This window comes from Triticum dicoccoides, chromosome 4A, assembly GCF_002162155.2.
Source record: "Triticum dicoccoides isolate Atlit2015 ecotype Zavitan chromosome 4A, WEW_v2.0, whole genome shotgun sequence".
In the NCBI taxonomy this organism is placed as follows: Eukaryota; Viridiplantae; Streptophyta; class Magnoliopsida; order Poales; family Poaceae; genus Triticum; species Triticum dicoccoides.
Genome location: NC_041386.1, coordinates 45525773 through 45546509, shown reverse-complemented (window position 1 = coordinate 45546509; position 20737 = coordinate 45525773). Strand labels below are relative to the sequence as shown.

Genomic DNA, 20737 nt, shown 5'->3' with positions numbered 1-20737 from the left:
AAACCCCTCGTGCCTGATTTGAGCGCTTCAGTGGTGCCTGTGGCTAGTTTTTTTACGAGTGCTCATGATCCTGAACATTCTGTCCACCATTCAACTCATGGCCAAACACTTACCCTATATGTCAATCATCATTGGCGACGACTAAGTACATTGCCTATGTGAAGGCTCGTCATAGTGAGTTTCTTATGTACGATTTTAGTCCTCTTCGCTACTTAAGATTGAGATTTCTTCTACGTCTAATGGCTTCTTTATTTCCTATAACAGAAGTATATCCAGGATCTTGCTCGTGCTGCTCTTACTAATGGCGCACTGTTGAGACTCGAATGGAGTCAACGTCCACCATTGTGTCCACCTCCACTCCCTGTCAGTCTGGATGGGCATCCTTTGCTTTGCTGTGGAGCAGCACCAATGGCAAGCAGGAGCTCGCACAGTCGAAGCAGAGGACACAACGCAACCTAAAGTCGGGGCCAAGGGCGCATAGTAGTAGATGTGGGGTGCTTAATTAAGTGTGTGGCACAAAAACCACAAACAGGAGAACAACACCAAGCCAAATCAGCGGTGAACAGAGAATGCACAGGCACATGGGATGCTGGATCAAGTTCCTCTGCTGCCACCGCCACCAGTCTCTCTGCCTTTGTTGCATTGTCTACGAGTTATTTTCAATAGTGACATCATCACCTTCGGTCACTTGTGTGGCTCTCATCTCTCATCATTAGTTCAACGTGGTCTTCTTGCATACGTCTCGAACGACGTATTTAAACCATCGAGTTGTCACCTTGGTAAACAGGTCTAGTTTCCTTATACTCATATTGAGACAGTGTCTCAGCGTCCTTTTGACCTTGTTCACTATGATGTGTGGGGCCCATATCCCTTTGCCTTGAAAGGAGGTCATTGCCAGTATATTATCTTTATAGATGACTTCTCTCGACACACCTGGATATACTTTATTTCTTCTCGTAGTGAGGTCTTATCTACGCCTATTCGTGTGTTCTGTGACGACTCTAGTGGGGAGTATATCTCCAAGTTGTTGCATGTAGTCCTTGTTGAGCGGGGTACACTTTCTCAGTTATCTTGTCCTGGTGCTCATGCTCAGATGGTGTGGCTAAGCGCAGGCATCATAAGCTTCTTGCGACGGCTCGTGCGTTGATGGTCACTGCCTCTCATCCACCGCACATTTGGGTCGAGTCTGTCTCCACTTCCATCTATCTCATCAACCTCCATCCACTACTTTGTCGGGTGGCACTGCTTTCGAGCGTCTCTTTGATCGTTTCCTGATTATTCGGCGCTTCAATTGTTTGGTTGTGTTACTATGTCCTTGCCCCTCGTGAACACACCAAACTGACTGCTAAGTCCGTTGAGTGTGTCTTCTCATGATACAATGATAAGCATAAGGGATATCGTTGTTGGGATCATGTTGGTCGTCAGATGCCTATTTCTCAGGATATGGCTTTTGATGAACCATGTCCCTTCTAGCCGCGTCCACTTCGACCTTTTCAGTGGAGGATATCTATTTCCACAATTTTCCCAACACTCCTATCACTCCGGTTGAGCCCTTATCCACTCGCCGTACTGCTCTTGCTTCTCCGATTATTGCAGATCCAACGCCATCATCCCTGATGATTTCCTCACCTCACTTATCATAGGATTCTACACATTCATCGCCGGTGGCTTCCTCGTTCCATCACCTGAGTTTATTCTAATGATTTCTACTCGTATTCTTCCATCTTTTCCTCACTTTGATACACGCTATGTATGAGTTGTGTCGTCTTCCCCATCTCAGCCTACTTATGGCTTGCATCCTCGTTCTATTCTGCGTGTTGACTGCCTTGGTCATTGGCACTGCTTTTCTTAAGCCGGCTTCTCATTGTGATGTTGCTCATACCAAATGGAACCTTGTGATGGTAGAGGAGAATGCTTGAGCGCATCGGCACATGGGATATTATTTCTGTTCCTCCTCTTGTTTGTCCCATCACCTGGTGGGTCTACAAGATTAAGACTCGCTTTGATGCTTCTCTTGAGGGTTACAAAGCTCGTACTATGACTCGTGGCTTTCAACATAAGCATGGTGTTGATTACGATGAGACTTTTTGCTCCTGCAAACCATATGATCTCTGTTCGCCACTAGTTTGTGTCCTGGCTTGATGTTATGAATGCCTTTCTTAATGGTGAGCTGCGTGAGGAGGTTTACATGCACCCATGACCTGGTTATTCTGCTCCTGATGACATGCTTTGTCGTCTTTATTGCTCTCTCTATGGCTTTAAGCAAGCCCCTCGTGCCTGATTTGAGTATTCTGCCTTTGTGGTGGCTGTCGTTGAGCGAGTGCTCATGATCCTACACTATTTGTCCACCTTTTTGCTCTTGGTAGGACTCTTCTGCCATATGTTGATGACATGACATTCACTGGCAAAGACCCCGAGTATATTGCCTTTGTGAAGGCACGTCTTAGTAAGCAGTTTCTTATGTCTGATCTTGGCCCTCTTTCAAGAAAAATAATCCATGATCTTCTTGCTCGTGCCGCTCTTACTGATGAGTACTAAGTACACTGTTGAAACTCCCATGGAGCTCAATGTTCGCCTCTGCTACTGAAGATGACTCTTTGTCGGATCTAACACCTTATTGTCATCTTGTTGGAGTCTTGTCAATCTGGCTGCCACTCGCCTGAAAGAAGAAATAGACTGCAGTGCCCCTTCTTCGAGTGCAACTCCTCCCGAAGCGTCGTTGCTCCACCGTCATACACCCTCTACCATATGCTCTGCAGCATTGCCGTCGTGGTCAGGATGGTGGCAACCTTGCTAGTGGCGATGCCTCTCGCACGATGTCGCAAGAGCCTTCATCCTCTCAAGTGGCATGAAAGGAGGGGATAATGCCGCCATGGCCGCTGGCGTTCCCTCTCTACGATCGTGAAGTTTTTTTTTTTGAATTGCTTACCACATGTGACACGTGCTGATCGTGAAGTGTTTGGGAATGAGACTAAGAAATATGGGAAATGAGATAATGGCTGGCGCATTAGGGGAATGAGGCCTAAACATAATTGTTGAGATGAGTTATAGCTACCAAAATGATTGGTGCATTCTTCTCCAAAGTAGGCCACGCTTTTGATGCAAACAGGATCGAGTGGGATTTACTTATACTCTATCCAGTCCGAATGATAATCTTCTTTTATTTGGCAAACTTTAACCCTTGCTTTCAAAAAATAATTTGACCCAAACAGTAAATATATCATTGACCATAATTCTTTATACATCACACCATATCCTTAGTGTTAAGCTTCATGAACTAGCCAATGCAAACCAAATGTCCAAAATAATGGAAAGGGCTAGACAATTCACGCAACTTAAAGTCTGAACTAATGAAAAGGGCTAGGCAATCCACATACACACTTTAACACTTACAATCTAATAACATATAAGGCGAATTTGACAAAATAGTTAGAAATTCAATAAATGTTCACAAATTCAAAATATATGTTTGTGAATACGAAAAATGTTCACCAATTCCAAAAAAGATTGTGGATGCAAAAAATGTTCACTAATTCCAGAATATTCACGGATTCCAAAAAACTTGTGAATTCCAAAATTGTTCATGTATTCAAAAGATGATCACATATTCGAAAATTTCAAGCATTCAAAACAAGTTCATGAATTCAAAAAATGCACATGAATACAAAAAACTATTCACATATACAAGAATACGTGAATTCATAAAATGTTCGAGTCGAATTCAAAATATGTTCGCGGATCACCCTTAACTACTATGTCTTCTTCTGTTGGCAACACACCACCTCCAACTCAGCCTACTTATGGCTTCCGAGCTCGCTCACTTCTACCTATTGACCGCTATGGTTATTGCACCGCTCTTTCCGAGGCGACTTCTTATCCCGTATGGCAACATGTGATGGCATCGAGGAATGATGCTCTTGCCCACATCGATGCGTGGAATCTCATTTGCATTCCTCATCGTGCTCGTCTCATCACTTGTAAGTGGGTCTACAAGCGTAAGACTAATGGTTCTCTTGAGCATTACAAAGCTTGTCTATTGGTGAGAACATGGTCATGACTACGATGAGACATTTGCTCCTATACGGTCCAGATTACAAAGCTTGTCTATTGGTGAGAACATGGTCATGACTACGATGAGACATTTGCTCCTATACGGTCCAGATGACCACTCTTCACACACTTTTCGATGTGGCTTATGTTCGCCACTAGTCTCTCTCTCAGCTTGATGTCAAGAATGCCTACATGTAGCCACCGCCTGGGTATTATCTTTTTGATGGCATGGTCTGTCGTCTTCGTTGCTCTCTATATGGTATCCTCGTGTCTGGTTTGAGCGCTTCGTCTCAATGGTGACTGTGGCTGGTTTTTTGGATGCTCATGATCCTTCACATCTTGTCCACCATTCAACTCATGGTCGAACATTTGTTCTATATGTCAATCATCACTGGCGACAAAGTATATCATTTGTAAAGGCTCGTCATAGTGAGTTTCTTATGTCTGATCTTGGTCCTTGTCACTACTTCCCTGAGACTGAGGTTTCGTCTACCTCTAATGGCTTCTTTATTTCCTAAGAGAAGTATATCCAGGATCATCTTGTGTGTGCTGCTCTTACTAATGAGCGCACTGTTGAGACTCCTATGGTGTCAACATCCACCTTTGTGTCCACCTTCGCTCCCTACCAGTCTACATGGGCATCCTTCGCCTTGCTGCTAGTTGCTATGGGAACTGTCTCAATCCCACATCCCTTGTTCCCTCGTTGGGCGACACCAAAGACCGGACACTCAAGCAACACCAATGGTGAGCATGAGCATGGACAGTCGGCGCATACCTAAAGCCGAGGCCAAGGGCGCACAGTAGAAGAACGTGCGGTGCTTAATCAAGTGTGTGCCACACAACCTGCAAACAGGAGAAGCACACCAAGCGAGATCGGCGGGAACAGAGAGTGCACAGGTAGATGTTATGCAATCAAGTCACTATGCTGCCACCGCCGCCAGTCTCTCTGCCTCTGTTGCCTTGTCTAACAGTTATTTTCAGCAGTGGCATCATTGCCTTGGACACTTGTGTGGGTCTCATCTCTCATCATTAGTTCAACGTGGTCTTCTTGGATCCATCTCCAACGATGTCTCTAAACCACCAGGGTTGTCGGCTTGGTAAACAGGTACCGTTACCTCATACTCGTAGCGAGACAGTGCCTCGGCGTCCTTTCGACCATGTTCTTTGATGTATGGGGTCCATCTGCCTTTGCCTCAAAAGGAGGTCATTGCTAGTATACTATCTTTATAGATGACTTCTCTGAACAGCTGGATATCTTTTATTTCTTCTAGTAGTAAGGTCTTATCTATATAAGTGTTTTGCCGCCTTGGTTCCACTCAATTCATTACGCCTATTCATGTGTTCTGTGATGACTCCGATGGAGTGTATATCTCCAAGCTATTGCGTGGAGTCCTTGCTGAGTAGGGTGCTCTTACGCAGTTCTCTTATCCTGGTGCTCATGCTCAGAATTGCATGGCTGAGCGCAAGCATCATCACTTTCTTAAGGCTCATCTATTGATGGACATTACCTCTCTTCCGCCACACTTCTCGGCCGAGTCTATCTCCACTTCCATCTAACTCATCAACCTTCGGCAATCCAATCCACTGCTATGTAGGGTGCTCTCCTTTCGAGTGTCTATTTGATCGTTTCCTGATTGTTCGGCGCTTCAATTATTTGGTTGTGTTTGTTGTCTCCTTCTTGCCCCTTGTGAACGCACCAAACTTATTGCTCGGTCTGTTGAGTGTGGCTTATTAGGATACAACAATGAGCATAAGGGATATCGTTGCTCAGATCGTGTTCGTCGTCGGATGACTATTTCTCAGGATATGACTTTCGATGAGTCTCGTCCCTTTTACCCGCGTCCATCTCCCCCGACCTTTTCAGTGGAGGGCATCTGTTTCCACACTTTTCCCGACACTCCTATCACTCTCGTTGAGCCCTAATCCATTCCTCGTACTGCTCTTGCTTCTCCGATTATTCAAGATTCAACACCGTCATCTCCTACGATTTTCTCACCTGCTTATCACAAGATTTGACACATTTATCACGGGTGGTTTCCTTGTCTTCATCACCTGAGTTTATCTCGATGATTCTTGCTCGTATTCTTTCATATTTGCCTCACTTTTATACACGTCGTTCGTGTGTTGTGGATGCGTCTACTCATGTGCCATCTTCCCCGTCTCAGCCTACTTGTGGCCTGCGTCCTCGTCCTCTTTCGCCTACTTACCGCCTTAGTCTTTCAAACATTGGCGCTGTTGTTCTTGAGCAGAATTCTTATCTTGATGTTGTTCATACGAAATGGCACCTTGCCATGATAGAGGATATTGCTACTGTTGAGCGCATCCGCACATGGGATATTGTTTCTCTTCCTCCTCGTGTTCTTCCCATTATTTGGTGGGTCTACAAGGTTAAGACTCGCTCTACTGGTTCTCTTAAGCATTACAAAGCTCGTCTTGTGGCTTGTGGCTTTCAGCGGTAGCATGGCCCTGATTATGATGAGACTTTTAGCTCTCGCGGGCCATATTCATCATGTGTTTGCGTCTTGGCTTGATGTTAAGAATGTCTTTCTTAATGGTGAGCTGTGTGAGGACTGAGGAGGTCTACGTGCAGCCGCCACTTGGGTATTCCACATCTAGATTCCCCTATTCATGTTTTTACTGTCAAATGGAACTTCCCTACCAGTTGATAGTCGAGTCACTCTTGCACTTCGTCTTTTCATCTTCCTTCTTTTGCTCATCTTCCATGACTTTACTGCAATAATTGTTTCATGTGTTGTGCTTTCTTCTAATGAGTCATCTTCTTCGACTACCATGTCTTCTTCTACTGGCAACACATGGCCTCCAGATCACCCTACAGCCTACTAATGCCTACTGAGCTCGCCGGCTTCTGCCTATTAACTACTATGGTTATTGCGCTGCTCTTCTCAAGAAGACTTCTTACCGTGACATTTTTGTTCATGCAGAATAGCAGCATGTAATGGCATTGAATGCTCTTCCCCGCGTCGGCTAGTGAAATCTCATTTCCCTTCGTCTTGCTCGTCACATCACTTGTAAGTGAGCCTACAAGGGTAAGACTCGGATGTTTCTCTTGAGCTTTACGAAGCTCTTCTAGTGGTGAGAACATAGTCAAGACTACGATTACACATTTGCTCCTGTATGGCCTAGATGACCACTCTTCGCACACTTTCCGTTGTGGCTTCCGTTCGCCACTAGTCTCTCTCTCAACTTGATGTCAAGAATGCCTACATGTAGCCACCACATGGTATTCTCTTCCGGATGGCATGGTTTCTCGTCTTCGTCGCTCCCTATATGGTCTTAAGCAAAGACCTCGCGTGCCCGGTTTGAGGGCTTCATCTCAGCAGTGAATGCGGCTGGTTTTTAGTGAGTGCTCATGATCCTGCATATTCTGTCCACCAACCAACTTGTGGTCTAACATTTGTTCCATATGTCGATCATCACTAGGGACAACTCTTACATTGCCTTTGTGAAGGCTTGTCATAGTGAATTTCTTATGTATGATCTTGGTCCTCTTCGCTACTTCCTTGAGAATGAGGTTTCTTCTACCTCTGATGGCTTCTTTATTTTCTAAGAGAAGTATATCCAGGATCTTCTTTGCTCGTGCTGCTCTTACTACGAGCGCACTGTTGAGACTCAACGTCCACCTTTGTGTCCACCTCCGCTCCCTGCCAGTCTGGATGGCCATCCTTTGCCTTGGTGCGGGTTGCTATGTGAACTGTCTCAATCCCACATCCCGTGCTCCCTTGCTGAGCGACACCATAACCCTCGAGCAACACCAATGGTGAGCAGGAGCTTGGACAGTCGGCGCGTACCTGGATTATGCACGACAAGCCGAGGATAGGTGCTACCTAAAGCCAGGGCCAAGGGCACACAATAGGAGAACGTGGGGTGCTTAATCAAGTGTGTGCCACACAACCTGCAGACAAGAGAAGCACACCAAGCCGGATCGGCAGGTAACGGAGAGTGCATAGGCACGTGGGATGCTAGACCAAGTAACTCTGCCGCTATCGCCGCCAGTCTCTCCACCTCTATTGCCTTGTCTACCAATTGTTTTTAGAAGTGGCATCATCGCTAGGAGTCACTTGTGTGGCTCTCATCTCTCATCCTTAGTTTGGCGTGGTCTTCTTGGATCCGTCTCCAACGATGTCTCTAAACCGCTAGGGTTGTCAGCTTGGTAAAGAGGTACAGTTACCTTATGCTCACAGCGAGACAGTGTCTCAGCATCCTTTCGACATTGTTCTGTTTTATGTCGGGGGTCCATCTCCCTTTGCCTCGAAAGGAGGTCATCGCTAGTATCCGATCTTTATAGATGACTTCTCTCAACACAACTACCTATACTTTATTTCTTATCGCAGTGATATCTTATCTATAAGTGTTTTGATGCCATTGTTCAAACTAAGTTCTCTATGCCTAGTCTTGTATTCTGTGATGACTCTAGTGGAGAATACATCTCCAAGTTGTTGCTTTGAGTCCTTGCTGAGCAATGTACTATTGCTCAGTTCGCTTATCCTGGTGCTCATGCTCAGAATGGCATGGCTGAGCGCAAGCAACGTCGCGTTCTTGAGACGGCTCGTTAGTTCATGGTCACTGCTCTATCTTCCGTCGCACTTTTTTGTCAAGTCTGCCTCCACTTCCATCTATCTCATCAACCTTCAGCAATTCATTTCCCTAGAGGGTGGCGCTCCTTTGGAGCGTCACTTTGATTGTTTTCTGATTATTTAGCGCTTCAATTGATTGGTTGTGTTTGCTATGTTCTTCTTTCCCTTCATGAACGCACCAAACTAACTGCTTGGTATGTTAAGTGTCTTCTTAGGATATTGGAATGAGCGTAAGGGATATCGTTGCTGAGATCATGTCGATCAACGGATTCCTATTTCTCGGTATATGACTTTCCATTAGTCTCGTACTTTCTACACACATTCATCTTCCTCGACCTTTTCAGTGAAGGATATCTCTTACTACAATTTTCTCGACCCTCCTATCATTCCTATTGATCCCTTATCCATTCACTTCTCCGATTATAACAGATCCAACATCACCATGTCCTATGATTTCCTGACCTCGCTTATCACAGGATTCTACACCATCACCGGTGGCTTCCTCGCCTTCATCACCTGAGTTTACCCCGATGATTCCTCCTCATGGTCTTCCATCTTTTCCTACTCATTGGCCACGTGTTGTGCATGCGTCTACTGATGTGCCATCTTCCCCGTCTCAGCCTACTTACGGCTTGCCTTCTCATATGTTTCTGCCAATTGACCGCCCTAATTTTTCAAGCACTCGTGTTGCTGCTCTTAATCTGATTTCTTATCGTGAGGTTGTTGCTTATCCAAAATGGCAGTTTGCGATGTCAGAGGAGATTGTTGCTCTTGAGCACACCGACACATGGGATCTTGTTTCCCTTCCTCTTTGTGTTTGTCCCGTTACTTGTAAGGGGTCTACAAGGTTAAGACTCGCTCTGATGGTTCCGTTGAGCATTACAAAACTCGTTTTTGTGGCTCATGGCTTTCAGGAGGAACGTGGTATTGATTACAATAAGACTATTTGCTCATGTGAACCATATGACCACTGATCGCACATTTCGCCACTTATCTGTATCTCAACTTGATGTTAAGAATGTCTTACTTAATGGTGAGCTACGCGAGGAGGTTTACATGCAGCCACCACCTAGCTATTTTGTTACTTATGACATGCTTTGTCGTCTTCATCGCTCTCCATGGCCTGAAGCAAAGCCCTCGAGACTGGTTTGAGCGTTTTGCCTCTACGGCGGCTGCCGCTGGTTTCAACAAGTGCTCATGATCCTGTGTTGTTTGTCCACCTTTTTGCTCTTTGGTCGAACTCTTCTTCTAAGTTGATGACATGTTCACCACTGGCAAAGACACAAGAGTTTATTGCCTTTGTGAAGGCACATCTTAGTGAGCACTTTCTTATGTCTGATCTTGGCCCACTTTGCTACTTTCTTAGGATTAAGGTCTCTTCTTGGTCAAGAAAAGTAATCCAGGATCTTGCTCGTGTTGCTCTTATGAATGAGTGCACCGTTGACTCTCATGCAACTCAATGTTCACCTCCGTGCTACTGATGGTGACCCTTTGTCAGCTCCGACACGTTATCATCATCTTGTTGGGAGTCTGCTAGCTACCACTCGCCTGGATATCTCCTATCATGTCCATATTTTGAGTTAGTTCATCTCTTCCCCCACCTCGGTTCATTATAGTTATCTTCTTCGTTTTTTTATATCTTCGTGGCACAATTCCTCATTGTATATTCTTTCCCCGTTCCCGTTCATTACAGCTCCCAAGCATATTGAGATGCTATGTGGGCTAGTGATCCCTTGGATTGTCGTTCACTTCTGCTTACTATGCATTTCTAGTGGTTCTTTCATTGCTTGAAAGAACCAGACTGCAGTTCCCTTGTTGGGCGACACCAAGACCAGACACTCGGGCAACACCAATGGCGAGCACGAGCACGGACAGTCGGCGCATACCTGGATTATGCACGACAAGCCGAGGACACGGCGCTACCTAAAGCCGGGGCCAAGGGCGCACGGTAGGAGAAAATGCGGCGCTTAATCAAGTGTGTGCCACACAACCGGCAAACAGGAGAAGCACACCAAGCTAGATCGGCGGGAACGGAGAGTTCACAAGCAGATGGGATGCAATCAAGTTCCTCTGCTGCCACCGCCGCAGTCTCTCCGCCTCTGTTACCTTGTCTACTAGTTATTTTCAGCAATGGCATCATTGCCTTGGGACACTTGCATGGGTCTCATCTCTCATCATTAGTTCAACATGGTCTTCTTGGATCCATCTCCGACGATGTCTCCAAATCACCAGGGTTATCGGCTTGGTAAATAGTTACCTCATACTCATAGCGAGACAGTATCTCAGCGTCCTTTTGACCTTGTTCTCTTTGATGTTTAGGGTCCATCTGCCTTTGCCTCAAAAGGAGGTCATTGCTAGTATACTATCTTTATAGATGACTTCTCTAAACAACTGGATATCTTTTATTTCTTCTAATAATGAGGTCTTATGTCTATATAAGTGTTTTGCCGCCTTGGTTCCACTCAGTACTCTACGCCTATTCATGTGTTCTGTGATGACCCTGATGGAGCGTATATCTCCAAGTTGTTGCGTGGAGGTCCTTGCTGAGCAGGGTGCTCTTACTCAGTTCTCTTATCCTGGTGCTCATGCTCAGAATGGCGTGGCTGAGCGCAAGCATCATCATTTTCTTAAGGCTCATCTATTGATGGACACTACCTCTCTTTCGCCACACTTTTGGGCTGAGTCTATCTCCACTTCCATTTAACTCATCAACCTTCGGCAATCCAATCCACTACTATGTAGGGTGGTCTCCTTTCGAGCGTCTATTTGATCGTTTCCTGATTGTTCGGCGCTTTAATTGTTTGGTTGTGTTTGTTGTGTCCTTGCCCCTCAGGAACGCATCAAACTTATTGCTCGATCCGTTGAGTGTGGCTTATTAGGATACACCAATGAGCATAAGGTATATCATTGCTCGGATCATGTTGGTCGTCGGATGACTATTTCTCGGGATATGACTTTCGATGAGTCTCGTCCCTTCTACCCGCATCCATCTTCCCCAACCTTTTCAGTGGACGACATATGTTTCCACACTTTTCCCAACACTCCTATCACTCTTGTTGAGCCTTAATTCATCGACACTCCTATCACTCTTGTTGAGCCCTAATTCATTCCTTGTACCGCTCTTGCTTCTCCGATTATTTAATATTCAACACCATCATTTCCTCACCTGCTTATCACAGGATTCGACACATTTATCACCGGTGGCTTCCTTGTCTTCATCACCTGAGTTTATCTCGATGATTCTTGCTCGTATTCTTTCATATTTGCCTCAGTTTTATACACGCCGTTCGTGTGTTGTGGATGCGTCTACTAATGTGCAATCTTCCCCGTCTCAGCCTACTTGTGGCCCGCGTCCTCGTCCTCTTTCGCTTACTTACCGCCTTAGTCTTTCAAACATTGGCGTTGTTGTTCTTGAGCAGACTTCTTATCTTAATGTTGTTCGTACCAAATGCCACCTTGCCATGATAGAGGATATTGCTACTGTTGAGCGCATCGGCACGTGGGATATTGTTTCTCTTCCTCCTCGTGTTCTTCCTATTACTTGGTGGGTCTACAAGGTTAAGACTCGCTCTAATGGTTCTCTTGAGCATTACAAAGCTCGTCTTGTGGCTCGTAGCTTTCAGCGGTAGCATGGCCCTAATTACGATGAGACTTTTTGCTCCCACGGGCCATATGACATTGTTTGCACACTTCTTGTCGTGGCTTCTATTCGTCATGTGTGTACGCCTCGGCTCGATGTTAAAAATGTCTTTCTTAATGGTGAGTTGTGTGAGGAGGTTTACGTGTAGCCGCCACTTGGGTATTCCACATCTAGATTCTCTATTCATGTTTTTACTGTCAAATGGAACTTCCCTACCAGTTGATAGTCGAGTCACTCTTGCACTTAGTCTTTTCATCTTCCTTCTTTGCTCATCTTCCTTGACTTTACTACAATAATTGTCCTTGTGTTGTGGATTCTTCTAATGAGTCATCTTCCTTGACTACTATGTCTTCTTCTGTTGGCAACACATGGCCTCCAGATCAGCCTACAGCCTACTAATGGCTTCTGAGCTCACCGGCTTCTGCTATTAACTACTATGGTTATTGTGCTGCTCCCCAAGAAGACTTCTTACCATGAGATTTTTGTTCATGTAGAATAGCAGCATGTAGTGGCATTGAATGCTCTTCCCGCGTCGGCCAATGGAATCTCATTTTCCTTCCTCTTGCTCGTCACATCACTTGTATGTGGGCCTACAAGGGTAAGACTGATGTTTCTCTTGAGGTTTACGAAGCTCTTCTAGTGGTGAGAACATAGTTAAGACTACGATTAGACACTTGCTCCTGTATGGCCCAGATGACCACTCTTCGCACACTTTTCGTTGTGGCTTCCGTTCGCCACTAGTCTCTCTCTCAGCTTGATGTCAAGAATGCCTACATGTAGCCACCACCTGGGTATTCTCTTCCGGATGTCATGGTTTCTCGTCTTCGTCGCTCCCTATATGGTCTTAAGCAAACCCCTCGCGTGCCTGGTTTGATCGCTTCATCTCAGCAGTGAATGCGGCTGGTTTTTAGTGAGTGCTCATGATCCTGCACATTCTGTCCACCAACCAACTCGTGGTCTGACATTTGTTACATATGCCGACCATCACTAGGGACAACTCTTACATTGCCTTCATGAAGGCTCGTCATAGTGAATTTCTTATGTATGATCTTGGTCCTTTTCGCTACTTCCTTGAGAATGAGGTTTCTTCTACCTCTGATGGCTTCTTTATTTTCTAAGAGAAATATATCCAGGATCTTCTTGCTCGTGCTGCTCTTACTACGAGCGCACTGTTGAGACTCAACGTCCACCTTTGTGTCCACCTCCGCTCCCTGCCAGTCTGGATGGGCATCCTTTGCCTTGCTGCGGGCTGCTATGTGTACTGTCTCAATCCCACATCCCGTGCTCCCTTGCTGAGCGACACCATAACCCTCGAGCAACACCAATGGTGAGCAGGAGCTTGGACAGTCGGCGCGTACCTGGATTATGCACGACAAGCCGAGGACAGGCGCTACCTAAAGCCAGGGCCAAGGACGCACAGTAGGAGAACGTGGGGTGCTTAATCAAGTGCGTGCCACACAACCTGCAGACAGGAGAAGCACACCAAGCCGGATCGGCGGGTAATGGAAAGTGCACAGGCACGTGGGATGCTAGACCAAGTAACTCTGCTGCTATCGCCGCCAGTCTCTCCACCTCTGTTGCCTTGTCTACCAATTGTTTTTAGAAGTGGCATCATCGCTAGGAGTCACTTGTGTGGCTCTCATCTCTCATCCTTAGTTTGACGTGGTCTTCTTGGATCCGTCTCCAACGATGTCCCTAAACCGCCGGGGTTGTCAGCTTGGTAAAGACAGTGTCTCAGCATCCGTTCGACATTGTTCTCTTTTATGTCTAGGGTCCATCTCCCTTTGCCTCGAAAGAAGGTCATCGCTAGTATACAATCTTTATGGATGACTGCTCTCAACACACCTGGATATACTTTATTTTTTCTCGTAGTAATATCTTATCTATATAAGTGTTTTGATGCCATTGTTCAAACTAAGTTCTCTATGCCTAGTCTTGTATTCTGTGATGACTCTGGTGGAGAATACATCTCCAAGTTGTTGCTTTGAGTCCTTGCTGAGAAGGGTACTCTTGCTCAGTTCTCTTATCTTGGTGCTCATGCTTAGAATGGCGGGGCTGAGCGCAAGCATCGTCGTCTTCTTCAGACGACTCGTTAGTTGATGGTCACTTCTCTATCTTCTGCTGCACTTCTCGGTCAAGTCTGCCTCCACTTCCATCTATCTCATCAACCTTCAGCAATTCATTTCCCTACAGGGTGGCGCTCCTTTGGAGTGTCACTTTGATTGTTTTCTGATTATTTAGCGCTTCAATTGTTTGGTTGTGTTTGCTATGTTCTTCTTTTCCCTCATGAGCGCACCAAACTAATTGTTCGGTCTCTTAAGTGCCTTCTTAGGATATGGCGATGAGCGCAAGGGATATCGTTGTTGAGATCGCGTCGATCGACGAATGCCTATTTCTCGGTATATGACTTTCGATTAGTCTCGTCCCTTCTACATGCATTCATCTTCCTCGACCTTTTCAGTGAAGGGTATCTCTTTCTACAATTTTCTCGACACTTCTATCATTCCTATTGAGCCTTTATCCATTCACTTCTCCGATTGTAACAGATCCAACGCCATCATCTCCTATGATGTCCTGACCTTGCTTATCACAGGATTCTACACCATCACCGGTGGCTTCCTCGTCTCCATCACCTGAGTTTACCCCGATGATTCCTCATGGTCTTCCATCTTTTACTCACTTTCACACTCGTTGACTGCGTGTTGTGTATGCATCAATTGATGTGCCATCTTCCCTGTCTCAGCCTACTTACGGCTTGCCTTCTCATATGTTTCCGCCAATTGACCACCGTGATTTTTCAAGCGCTCGCGCTGCTTTTCTTGAGCTGATTTCTTATCGTGACGTTGTTGCTTATCTGAAATGGCAGTTTACGATGGTAGAGGAGATTGCTGCTCTTGAACGTATTGGCACGTGGGATCTTGTTTCTCTTCCTCTTTGTGTTCATCCCGTCACTTGTAAGGGGTCTACAAGGTTAAGACTCGCTCTGATGGTTCCATTGTGCATTACAAAACTCGTCTTGTGGCTCGTGGCTTTCAGGAGGAGCATGGTCTTGATTACAATAAGACTTTTTGCTCATGCGAGCCATATGACCCCTGTTCGCACATTCGCCACTTATCTATACCTCAACTTGATGTTAAGAACGTCTTTCTTAATGATGAGTTACGTGAGGAGGTTTACATGCAGCCACCACCTAGGTATTTTGTTCCTTACGACATGCTTTATCGTCTGTCGCTCTCCATGGCCTGAAGCAAGCCCTCAAGACTAGTGTGAGTGTTTTCCTCTACAGTGGCTGCCGTTGGTTTCAGCGAGTGCTCATGATCCTGCATTGTTTGGCCAACTTTATGCTCTTGGTTGGACTCTTCTATAAGTTGATGACATGTTCACCACTGGCAAAGACACCGAGTATATTACCTTTGTGAAGGCATGTCTTAGTGAGCACTTTCTTATATCTGATCTTGGCCCACTTTGCTACTTTCTTAGGATTAAGGTCTCTTGGTCAAGAAAAATAATCCAGGATCTTCTTGCTCATGTTGCTCTTACTGATGAGCGCACCGTTGACTCCCATGTAGCTCAATGTTCATCTTCGTGCTACTGATGGTGAACTTTGTCAGCTCCGACACATTATCGTCATCTTGTTGGGAGTCTTCTGGCTATCACTCGCCATGATATCTCCTAGCATGTCCATATTTTGAGTTAGTTCGTCTCTGCCCCCACCTCGGTTCACTATAGTCATCTTCGTGTTTTTTTATATCTTCCTGGTTTTTGATATCTTTGTGACACGATCCCTCACTATATATTCTTTCCCCGTTCACGTTCATTACAGCTCCCAGGCATATTGAGATGCTATGTGGGCTACTGATCCCTTGAATTGTCGTTCACTTTTTGTTTACTGTGCATTTCTAATGGTTCTCTGATTGCTTGGAAGAAGAAACAGATTGCAGTGCTCGTACAAGTGCACCTCCTCCTGCAACGTCGGCACGCCACCATCCAGCTCTACCCTCTATTATATGCTCTACGGCATTGCCGCCGTGGCTCAGATGGTGGCAAACTCGCTAGCGCTAATGCCTCTCGCACGATGTCGCAAGAGCCTTCATTCTCTCAAGTGGCATGAATGGCCGGGAGGACAATGGTGCCATGGGCGCTGGCATTCCCTCTCTCAAATCATGAAGTGAATAAGAGAAATAGTCTAGCATATTAGGGGAACGAGGCCCAAACAGAATTGTTGAGATGAGTTAGGCTCACTACCAAAATGGTTGTGTATTCTTCTCCAAAGTGGGCCATGTTTGCATAACATGACCCCATGGGATATAGTCATACCTTATCAAGCCCAAATGATAATCTTCTTTTCTCAATAAACTTTAACCCCGACTTTCAAATAATAATTTGGCGCAAACACTAGACATAGCATTGACCATAATTTTTTATACATCACACCATATTTTTAGAATCTACTAACATGTAAGTCATATGAAAAAAGGAATAAATCTACGCATGTAATTTACATGTAACCATTATATTATATTGTTTCAGAAATCCTAGGTAGGTCTCACTAGATGTCTAGACCCATGTTTATACTCTACAACATTGTACATTTGTAAATAGAAGGGTTTGGTTTAATTTATAACCATCGTCTAGACGGTAATCTCTAGTTCCCAACCTAGGGGTGTGCATTACATGATGGAGAATACAATAATCTCTGAACTTTGCCAAAAACTTACGAAAGTAATTTCAACTCAATAAACAATTGTGTTTGCGATTTCAAAAGGAAGATATAATGATAAGGTGTTTAACAAATATGCATGCATGTATCATGCTTATCGAGTGAACAAAACAAATATTAGGATAGATACTAGGAAATAGAATGCATACCAATATGAATACAACCACTGGCTCCATCACGAAAGGTTGCGTGATAAAAGCCCGCGCCCGCCATGCTAACTCAGCAGCTTCCTCAACTGACACGTTGAATTTGTAACTGAAATGTACAACACAAACATAAGGGATGCAATTTCAAGATAATATAGAGGTATAAAAGAACATACCCCTCATCCAAGATACCATGAGCATACAATAAGCATACAGAGAGTTAGAGAACCGGCTTCCCTTGAGCCTTGCACCCTCGCTTATCAACATAGTACCAAGACCGAACCCTAGAAAAAGAGCAGTATTGTTAAGCATAGCCCTAAGTACAGCTTAACGACACTAAAATATGTCAAAAGGCCACTCATAGTTCCATCAAATCTCTAAAGGAAGAAACTATTGTTATGCTAACTGTCTTTTACTATCAAAGGGGAGTGCGGTTGTGTTGGTAGATCATGGTACATCGATTCGCATGTTCGTGTGTCGCTTCCTCCGCTCTCAACCAAATTATCACCGACGAGTGGACCCGCCCGCTCTCTTCCCTGCCTCATCGACTCGCTCGACCCAATCTGATTTATTCTTCCTCTCTCGTGAAGAGTGAGTGCGACCAGCTAGGGTTACTATCGCGTTCAGTCGTCACCGCCTCGCATAACATTTGTCGAACACAAGCCTAGGTCACCCTCATTTGTACATGCAAGATGTAGCTCACCATCTTCTATGTCACGTACGACCTTCATCTATACCTGCTTCCTAGCGCATCGAACAGTGGCACCGCAGCAGGTCTCCGAGTGCAGCAGCTACTCCAGTTGTACGTGAGCCATGGGTTCAAGAGAGGTTCTTGGAGTTCTCATGGTCCACGGCCGCCGAAAGGGTGTAAGAGTAGATTTGTTAAGGCTTCCAGGTGTTTGTCTTCAATACCAACGTATTCTTTTCTCATCACTAAGCATTTGTCTCGCTCACTAATTGTTTCTTGCACTATATGGCCAGATCTAGCTTCTTCATTTATCCATGATTTTTCTTTAAAGTCCATCGACTAAATGTACAAGAGCTTGGCGGCTCTTTTCTAGCTGCGGCTAAAACTTTATATTAAAGTAAACTTTAGTTTTGTTGGTTTCTTGTTCATAGAAACCAGCGGCAAGAAATAAGGCCAGATTAGCCACAGCAACATCAACCAACTTTATGAGCATGTACCTGGCCCTCCTGTATGGCAGTTGATCCACCTTACATGAAGATTAATGTCATCTACATCAATATATTAATTTTGCTCCTGGTATGCATTTCTTGGAGAAATCTTAGGGCAAATATTTTTTTATTTTTGCTTTCTTCAGAAATCTTGGGAGAAATTTAGTGTCGGCACCTTCAGTTCTATTACGTCCATCCCAAAAAGTTTGTCTTAAATTTATCTAGATACGGATGAATCTAACACTAAAAATTAGCTTTGTAATCACAACTGTGGGCTAATTCTGTAAAGAAATGCAATGATGTAATGTTCTTGGTTAATCTTCAGTTCTGTATATACTCCCTTCGTCCCAAAGTAAGTGCCGCTGATTTAGTACAAAGTTAGTGACACTTATTTTGGGATGGAGGGAGTACTTAGTAATGCAAATTCAAGAATGTTGCAGGCATGTTGTCATTGAAGTTTTGATAGATATTTTGCTTATGCGTATTTAACATTAACAGAGTTACTAACATTGTTTCGATATTTCGCCAGTAGAAGACTGGATTGTGTCTATAGCCATTGTGCATCAATGCGATCCAAAAATAGGTAATTCGAGGTGGATTTCACTTGTGGTAGCACATAGTTCAGATAGCAACGCGGGAATTTTACAGAAGCCTTCTACAAAAGCTTTCTACAAACCACAAACATGCATCAAGCAAAAGCCTTCTACAACGACTAACAAACATGCAAGGGCAATTTTACAGAAGGATCAACACTTGTGGAAAAATAGACATTTTATACAATAACAACAGCTTTCTATTGGCTTACTCCAAACCACAAAGACACAAATCAATATGCACAAATGTTGGACCTACAGATAAGCAGACTTGAATTCAATATTAAGTATTAGCAAAACTATCTTTTTTGTGTGTGTGATATCAGTATCACATCAATTCACAACTCTCTATCATTAACAATCCCACTACAGATTACCTCCCTTCTCAGTTCCTACAGATAATTAGCATCCAAACTCAATAAGTATCTTTGTATTCACCGCGTAATCCAAATGAACCGCCACATCCAAGCACGGTCCCCACAACTGGTGTGAGGTTATGGCACTGCAATTGGTGGCTCAGCTATTGTGAGGTTGCGATATGTTTTTCTCTGTTGTACACTAGAACCTAAGCAGAAGTTCTTCACACCCAAATCAAGTTGGTTTGAGATTTCATAGATGTATGAATCACTGCCCTGAATTACTAGATATGAAAATGTACAGCCCTGGTACGCAAGAGTAAAGAAACACACCCCTGACCACCAAATTGTCCTCCCAGAGATAATCAACGGACAAAGGAGCCAGATTTCGCTAGGACATCTATAAACATCCCGACCCTAAATCACGCGTCCACGCCAGCAAATCGAATCCCCGCAGCACCAAACCCTAGCACGAATGCGAGGCCAAGGGACAGGGGACTCACATGTGTACCCGCCCATGCTGGCCCGGGAGTCGGCGGCGACGATGACGCCTTGTCGAAGATGGAGAGCGTGTTCGTCCCATTCTTGTTGCTCACCATCTCCTTGGTCGCCTTCTGGAACCCATCGAACTGCCACCGGGAAACGAAAACGGGGCGCAAACGGATCAGAGGCCGGCGGAGAGAGAAGGGGATTGAGGGAGGGGATGGCTCACGCACGTGGTTGCAGGTGGGGAACTCGAGGGCGAGTTGGTCGGCGGTGTCGGCGGAGAAGAGGCCGCCGAAGTCGTCACTGCCGGCCGTGGCGGCGCCGGTTCTCTAGGGCGGACAGGTTGGGAACTCGAGGGCAATCAGGTCGTCGGTATCGGCGGAGAGGAGGCCGCCGAAGTCTTCGCTACCGGCCGCGGCGGTGCCGAAGTGCTTCTCGACGGCGTGGATGTGTAGCGGCGGAGGCGATCAATTGAGATCTTTTTTCTCCTCTCCTCTTCGCGTCGGTCTCCCCCTTCCTTCTTGCGGCAGGCCTTCGCGTCAGGATCGGGCCGGGCTGTGCACCCCGACTTGGATGGAGGCGGTTATGGCGCCCCATGGGCTGCGGCCCATAAGCGGGAGGTGGTGGTTCGCTCCCAGCAGAGCATTAAAAAAGGAAACTTTTTTTTAAAGATTACTAGTACTAGTAAGCGTGACATGAAACATATTAAAAAATCGCTATAGTTTAGCACTGCATAGAGAGCAAAAACACGACCATTTCCTAATATATGTCTAAAAATAAAGTATAATATCAGTAATCTTGAGTGCATCTTCATTCTTGTTGTACTTGAGTCGGTAATTTTCGTCTGTCATAGAAAATTCCGAACGTCATCTCATGTTCGTTTGTCCGTGCACTTGTCTACAACTAGGAAAGTCTGTCGTATCATATTCGTAGCTTCCTGAACGACGTCGCTGCAATCCAATGGAATTACCTTTT

The 20737-nt window shown here is 45.2% G+C and overlaps 1 protein-coding gene across 3 annotated transcripts in view; it reads right to left on the bottom strand.

The window, feature by feature from the left end:
* Window positions 1-20239, bottom strand: part of LOC119288650 — a 42735-nt gene extending 22496 nt beyond the window's left edge. For all 3 annotated transcript variants that reach the window (XM_037568231.1, XM_037568234.1, XM_037568233.1), the window contains exons 1-4: window positions 19993-20239; window positions 19780-19905; window positions 17366-17435; window positions 17155-17260 (exon numbers count right to left, since the gene is read on the bottom strand). In XM_037568231.1, the coding sequence (XP_037424128.1) occupies window positions 17155-17260; window positions 17366-17435; window positions 19780-19795 (192 nt within the window). In that variant the 5' untranslated portion in view covers window positions 19796-19905; window positions 19993-20239. The remainder of the gene's footprint in view (window positions 1-17154; window positions 17261-17365; window positions 17436-19779; window positions 19906-19992) is intronic.
* Window positions 20240-20737: the final 498 nt, after the last annotated feature.